The sequence below is a fragment of the Clarias gariepinus genome, chromosome 6, assembly GCF_024256425.1.
Source record: "Clarias gariepinus isolate MV-2021 ecotype Netherlands chromosome 6, CGAR_prim_01v2, whole genome shotgun sequence".
Classification (NCBI taxonomy): domain Eukaryota; kingdom Metazoa; phylum Chordata; class Actinopteri; order Siluriformes; family Clariidae; genus Clarias; species Clarias gariepinus.
The window spans coordinates 28,818,324-28,826,231 of NC_071105.1; the positions used below are offsets into that span (position 1 = coordinate 28,818,324).

At 38.2% G+C, this 7,908-nt stretch overlaps 1 protein-coding gene across 8 annotated transcripts in view; it reads right to left on the reverse strand.

Annotated features, from left to right (window-relative positions):
* dzip1 (DAZ interacting zinc finger protein 1) overlaps positions 1–7,714 on the reverse strand; it is a 29,388-nt gene extending 21,674 nt beyond the window's left edge. For 3 of the 8 annotated variants that reach the window (XM_053498701.1, XM_053498703.1, XM_053498700.1), the window contains exons 1-3: positions 4,341–4,811; positions 540–624; positions 91–221 (exon numbers count right to left, since the gene is read on the reverse strand). In XM_053498701.1, coding sequence (XP_053354676.1) covers positions 91–221; positions 540–624; positions 4,341–4,796 — 672 coding nt within the window. In that variant the 5' untranslated portion in view covers positions 4,797–4,811. Of the gene's footprint in view, positions 1–90; positions 222–539; positions 625–4,340; positions 4,929–5,071; positions 5,250–5,567; positions 6,285–7,518 lie in introns of those variants that run through there. The other 5 variants (XM_053498705.1, XM_053498706.1, XM_053498708.1 and 2 more) reach the window with 5 other exon arrangements.
* Positions 7,715–7,908: the final 194 nt, after the last annotated feature.

The following is a 7,908-nucleotide window of genomic DNA, read 5'->3' on the forward strand; positions in this document are numbered from 1 at the left end:
ATATAAGAATGTTTAAAAAAATATATTGAGTGTTTAGCATAAGGAATTAAATTAAAACTTTAATAATGTTTAAAATAGGTATAATCCAACCTGTTTGATGTTGTAATCTTTTTGCTGTGTCTCCATTTCAGATTTAGCCAGGGTTAATTGATCCTGCAGCCTGATAATTTCTTCCTGTAACTTTATTGTCTGAAGATCCTTCTGATTATCAGTACCCCGTTCTATGACATAGAAACACACTATTAGAAAGACACTATTCATTTTAAGTGAGAATTTTACTCTGGGCACATGAATCTCTTAATATATGGGCATTCAATAAGTCTAAGACTGATGTCAATTAACAAGAGAGAATGCTTGTAAGAAGAATAAACTTGTAAGAAGAAATCTTATAAAACTGAGAAAGACAGAAGACATTTAAAAATAAAACACTCATCTATTTCAAAACCTAAAAAAAAATCTTATTTTAGTGGAAAAAGTGATTCCATATTGACCACCCTTAGAACATGGTGTAAAATAAGTAATAAGCTACAGAAACTCACTTATGTCATGCTCCAAAGGATGCCTACGTTTCATGTGACTTTGCAAGAATGAGATGTTCATGAAGGCTTTTTCACAATGTTGGCACTGGAAATCAAGAGAATAAAAAAATAGTGAAAATCGTTATAAATAATTAATTATGGGCAATGTTGTTAAACAGGCAACTCTAACTCTATTATCTCTAAGTAGAGATAATACTTAGAATTAGTGTCACCTAAACAGGATATTAGAGTAACGTTGCAAAATCTTTTAAATTAGCAGTTATTGAAATACAAATTAAGAAACTTGACGTTGACGCGTCAGCTGTCCAACTACATGACGATATCAAACCTCCATTTATCTCTAAGATTCTAAAAAAGATGCTCATAAAGCTATGTTTATATCTACACGGGAATAGCAAATATGAAATCAGCATACAGTATCAGTCAGGATTTAAGCCTAATCACATCACAGCACAGACAAAGCACATGTTAAAGTCCTAAATGACTCCCTACAGGCCTCTGATCAGGTTTGCGTCACTATGCTTGTGTTATTTGACCTCAGTGCAGCTTTTGACACCATTAATCAAAGTATTCTCCTTCACAGATTAGAAAAGGTGGTAGGAATTAACGGAACAGCCCTCTCCTGGCTTATATCCTATTTGACTGATTGTTATCAGTTTGTAGATTTAAATGGTGACTGTTCTGCCTGTTTGGTGTTTCACAGGGTTCGGTTTTAGGCCCACTGCTTTTTTCTCTTTACATGCTTCCTTTGTGCAACGTAATCTGTAAGCATGGTATTAGTTTTCAATGTTATGCCGATAACACACAGTTATATGTCTCAGAAAAACCAGGTAGAAAAAGCCAGCTTAATAAAGTTGAGCAATGTGTGAATGATATAAGAGCCTGAATGTTAATTAACTTCTCTTAAATTCTCCTTAATCCTGACAAGACAGAAGTTCTGGTACTAGGACCATATGCAGCTAGAAGTAAGCTTTTTGACCACACTGTACCTCTGAATGGCCTTCCAGTTTTATCAAGTACAACATTAAAATACCTTGGTTTGATTATAGATTTCAATCTCTATTTTAAAGCTCATGTAAATCATATTACCAGGATAGCATTCTTTTATCTCAAAAATATTGCCAAAAATATATTGTCACTAAACAGATGCAGAAATTAGATCATGCTCTGATCACCTCTAGGTTGGACTATTGTAAATCCTTACTTTCTGAATGTTTATTTAGATGCATAAATAAGCTTCAGTTAGACCAAAATATAGCAGTGAGAGTCCTCACTGGAACCAGAATATATAAGCACATTAACCCTCTCATCCACACTGCAGTGGCTCTCAGTGAAATTTCATATTGATTTTAAAATACTACTATTGACCTATAAAGCATTAAAGGGTTTTGCAGTACCTGAGTAAACTGCTAGTGTCTTATAATCCACTACGCTTACTTCTATCATAGGATGCAGACTATTTGTCAGTACTGCGTATGAAAATTTTCATGAAAATCAAAGTTCATGAAAACTACAGCAGGCAACATAGCTTTTTCCTACAAAGCCCCAAGGTTATAGAATAGCCTTCCAATTAATGATTGGGTGTCACTGTGTTTAAGTCTAGGCTAAAAATCTGTTTTTGGCCAAGCATTGGTTAGGTAAATCAGCCGATTTGGGGGACTCATGGACACAGAGTATTGAACTGGTATGTTTAGATGCTGTCTTCTCCACTCTCATTGATTACTTAGGTTTGTTGATAGTGAAGTGACTGGTTGTTTTAAATTAGTCATAGTTAGTCCTGCCGGAATCTCTTCTTGCACTCAGCACTATAAACACCCTGACGAAAGTATTGTCGCCCATCCAAGTTGTCGGAACAACAAATAATAACTTGACTTCTAGTTGATCATTTGGAATCAGAAGTGGCTTATATGAAAGGCAAAGACCTCTAGATGACGCTTATTTTACCAAAACGAAATCTTATCATGCGAGATTTTATTTAATTAGAACAGTTGCCTCAATTGCCTTCTCCTTCATCTTACCCCAGACATACTCAGTAATGTTTATGTCTTGTTACTGGGCTGGCCAACCCTGGAGCACCTACACATTCTTTGCTTTCAGGAACTTTGATGTGGAGGCTGAAGTATGAGAAGTAGCGCCATCCTGCTAAAGAATTTGCCCTCTCATGTGGTTTGGAATGTAATGGGAAGCAAGAATGTCTTAATACCTCAGGCTGTTTATGTTGCCATCCACTTACATTCCCCATACTGAATGTAACCACAAACCATGCTTTTTTCCTCCATCAAACTTGACTGTTTTCTGTGTGAATCTTGGGTCCATGCGGGTTCCAATAGGTCTTCTGCAGTATTTGTGACAACTGAGATGCAGTTCAATAGATAATTCATTAGAAAAATCCATATGCCACTTTTCCACAGTCCATCCTTTCTGTAAGCTGTGGGCCTTGGCAAATGCAACATGATTTTTAGTTGTCTTCTGTTTAATGCTGGTTTCTGAGCACTAATTTGGCCATTGAGACCACTGCATGAGAGAATTTAACAAACTGTTCTTGTAGATACGGGAGTTTCTGGTGACCAGTTGTTATGTAACTCTGCTGCAGTTAAAAAAGGGCTTCCCTGACCTGGGCCTGTCATGAACTTTACCAGTTTCTTTAAATCTTTTTCTTATCCTTTCCACTTGACATTTAGAAACATTAAAGATGTCTGCCACCTCAGCAGGAGACTTGGTCAGCACTTGGTCTGTGGTAAATTTTTTGGCATGCTGTCAGCTCAGGATGCATTTCAGCTACCTAACACACAGTATGACTGCACAACAACTCCTGCTATCCGTTATCACCCTAATGGGGATGGGTTCCCTGTTGAGTCTAGTTCCTTTCAAGGTCTTCCTATTGCCATCTCAGGGATTTTTTCCTTGCCACCGTCCGCCTCGGCTTGCTCATCAGGGACAATCTGATTATTTTGATTCATACAAATTCTCACAGTTCATACACATTTCCATAATTTTTGTGAAAAAACTTTTGCCTTGCGACAACGACCACTGTTAAAAGCGCTATACATACTGTATGAAATTGAACTGAAAAACTAATTGCCCAATTTCTATAACCATTATAAAATAGCACAGAAATATTTATTGAAAAGTGCAACACTTTTATTTTCATTTTTTTATTTTGCAAACACATGCACTGTGCTTGTTGTTGTTTTTTAACTTTGGCATGCAAGAGCTTATTTGGGGAAAAAGTTTCTATGAGGAGGTGGCTGGTTCACATCACAGGTCTGTAAAGCCATCACACTCAATTAATCCCTCTGCATTTAGATATTAGCAGATGAGAAAATGTAAAGGATGTTTCCATAGTAGTCTTGCATACATTAACCAGTTCTAGTTCCTATTTAGTTGGATACTAGTCCAAGACTAAGAACAAAAGTGGCCACACTACAAATGGCTATGGCAAACATCTGATATAAATGAGTGCCTTTGTATAGGTTGCTGTTCTTGAGGCTTGTGAGGTCATGAGCACTCACTGTCACAAGTCAATATCATAACTGTGGGAACAGTTCTTATTTATTTGTATGGGCCCATTATATTCCATTAAAAAACATGTTCAGCTCTATTAAAAATATTAACTTAATCACAGAGATCAGTAAAGTATGAAAGGGAAGTCAACTACAAGTCCCCTCCCCCTTTTTTACCCTCGGCTTTCTTTACACTCAAGAGAATACCAAAAGGCAACACCAAGCTATGAATGGGGGAGGTGAGAAATCATATCATTAACATATTAAAGAAAACATCCCAGGACCAATTTGCACCAACCTTATGGTAATTAGCCAAGCCTGCACTGATCATGGCTTGCTGAGAGGCAATAATCTTCTTCCGCTGCTTTAGCTCTTCTTTTAAGAGCTTGCCATCCTGACACTGCTTCTGCAGCTGCACCTGGAGATGCTGCTTCTCTTTGGCCTCAATCTGAAGTTGCTCCTGAGCAGTCTGCAAACTGAGAGCCAGGCAGTCCTGTGAGTGCAGCAAGTATTGGATTGTGAGTTGGGCTAAACGGAACAGCTTGAGCAGTGCCGGGTCCACGTGGCTCTGGCAGTTCAGACATCGTTCACCTTCTAAGCTGCAGAATGCCACCCCTGCAATGTGCTCCTGGAGCATCTGAAAGTCCAGCTCACCCGACACCCGGTCCACATCAATCGCATTAATCCGACGCCAGTCCACACTCTCACGGCGGGTACAAAACTTAAATGGTGCAGGAAGGTTGGTTCCTGACATGGCCAAAACAACAGGTCTGCTCTAGTGGCCTGAGAATGGCTGGTGCTTAGGGGAGTTCATCAAAGATGGGATCCATGCATGAGCTCTGTGGGGTTCCGACGAAAACATGCAGGAGACCATCCTGGAAAATGGCTGCAGAGAAAAAGGAAAGGCTTTTTGAAACATTGTGTTTATACATTTACACATACATACATACCTACTAATCTAGAGTGGAACAGATACAGCTGCAAAACGCATCGAGTCACTATAGTAACTGCTACATTATTTTTTTTTACCCAAAATGAAGCTTGTTTCCCTCACCAGGAGCTGTTCACCATATTGTGGGGGTCTCTCGCTCGTCTTGTCATGATGTGGCTTCAGAAATGGTCAGTACGTGCGTGTCAGTGAATGACGGCGCTAAATCAGCACGTCCTGTGGTATCCAGGGAAACAAACAAACCCGCGCCGCGCAAATCTGTTAGCACGGAGGAGGAGATTAGCAATATTCACTTCTGTAACGTAAACAAACACGGGGGGGAAAAAACAGTGTACACCCGACGCAGGATTAGCTTCACGTTATGTCGCTGAATTAATAGGCTGGTTGTGTTACTCTAACCCAGCGTTGTCAGGCGCGGGAAACGATGCCGTATTATGTGTAGATATTAAACATGCACAGCAACACGGTTAGTTTAGAACTAAATTAAACCCGATTGAACAAAAATATAACTTTCTTTGTTTCCTACTGTTAGCTGCTTGCTGATGTTGAGCTTAAACTGCATTTTTTTAAACCTACCATTCATCACAGAGCTAGCCAAAAACACTGCTAGCTCCTTCAGAGTGAGAACATCAGTTTAGGAAAGTTAATGAGGAAAACAAACACGCGTGCAGTCTGGGCAGCTAACAACAACTTAAAATGAAATAAAACTCATTTTATAATTAGATTTAAAGATGTTTGAAATAAAATACTCTAACATATAGGTTACATCCCAAAGGAATGGCGAAGGAATTCAGCTTAAAGAAAACAGTGTCTTGATCAATTTTCAAAGAACAGACACCGACTTAAAGTACTCGTTTCGGTTTAACAGTAACAGGATTCTGTACCGATTATTCCGTTACAAAAGGCGACTAAAGAGGTAGCGAGTGGGGAAACCGTTTTACCCGACGCGATGCGAGACTGCAGTGACGTCGTAAGAGGCGAGGAGGAAGAGGAGGCACACTCACTCCAGCCGCCCCGAGAGGGGGAAGGGATTCCCATTCGCCAAATCACGCTGTACGGAGAAAGGCTTAAAAAAGGTTCCAGTAGTAATTATTTTAAATATTATTTCGACCACCGCCCCAAACAGATTTGGCATTTGACCTCATGTTGTCAATAAAGTTTAAATCCCTCCTGAGACCCTGTTTCTCTTTATTAGCACTTGCGATGGATGTTCCATGAGAGAACAGATGTGCTGGCAAAATAAACAACCTGATGTCACAGCTCTAAGAACTAGAACTAAGGAGAGTAAAAGGCAATATTAAGTGTTATGTTTTTTTTTAGAATGGTCTAGGAAGGAAAAAATTAAGATTGTTTACATTTAATATTGTTTTTGAGAAAGACTGAATGGGAAAGTTGGCTTTAAAGAACAGGGAAGATGGAGAGAGTGAGATCTATAGGTGGTGATGTAACCTACAGAGCTCCAACTAGGTGCTGAGAGGTACTAAAAGGAAAATGTGTCGAGAAGCAAGAGTGTGTGGAAGTACCGGATAAAGCAGATAAAGAGTTTTAGACACAGAACAAGTCAAGACAAGATCAGGGAAGGATTCTTGGAAGTGTTAAGGAAGGCTGGTCTGGAAAGATCGGCTTTAAGAGGCCCAGGAAGATGATTTTTATGAGACCTACAGTTGGCAGTAATGTAACCAATCTACTTGAAAAAGTGGAAGAAGCTAAACCAGAACTTTTTTTTAGAGTAGAATAAAACAACCATTTTTTCCAAAAGAAAGTCTTTCTCTCTTTTTGGCCAAAAAAGAGGTCTGATGCCAAGTTTAAACAAACTGTTGGAAAGACTGTATCCAACAGGTTTCTATTATGGCACATACAATTTTACTGCACTTTATTAAAAACATGTAGGAAAAATATCAGGAAAAATCTCCCCATAGGTATTGCTGACTTGTTTCCAAACAATAGGTAAGCTTTGTGTATTATAGCAAATAAAAAACAACAACAAATAATCGGTTGGCATGGACCATCACTGTCAGATACTGTTTCCTTACTGTTTTTAAAATAAGGAGGATGCTAACCCGTCAAACTGTATATATACATAACTGTATATAAATAAATATAACACTAAATATGATCATTGGAGCAAGGGAAACACATTCTGATGATAAAGGCTGCCTCACTGTTTGTCTCTTCATATAATTAATGTAATTAATGTAATTCCAGACTGATTCTATATGTGACAATGACTTCAAGTTCAAAAAGTGCCCTCTTTTGGCCAAACTACAGAAAAACTGCAGAAAGGAAGATTTTTTTTATATTATATTATATTATATTATATTATATTATATTACATTACATTACACAATCAGTAAACCCTGGTAGTTATCCAATGTTTATAATATATAAAATGAAAAAAAAAAAAAGTACCAAAGGATCGTGTGTTGTTTAAACCGTTTATAAACAATGCAACACTGGTTTTGTTTCAAGGTGCGTAAAATATTCCCTTAATTCCATTCAAGAAATGGTAGTCAATTTTGGGCTTTACCGCTTTCCGTAGAACCTCAGTGGTACAAGCACAACCTCTCGAGCCTTTGGTTGAACTCCGTTCTACAGTGTACTTCAAAGTGTGCTCCCTGCTCCCTGTGCATGTCGGTTCAGGGAAGTTCCCTCGACAAAAATCCACCATTAGAAACACCCCGCCACGTCACCAGCGCAGACGTCACTTCCTCCGTGCGTTACCCTGGTAACATAATCACCTCCGGATACTCGCGAAAAATTCACTTTAAGGAAATTAAATATAAAAAGACTGATACTATTATAAAGTATGCTATTGAAATTAGTATAACTCGTAAATAAATTATTTAATAACATAATTATTTAATAACCCGGAGGAAATATATTTCTAAATATATTATCTTATCAATTTTTGAATACA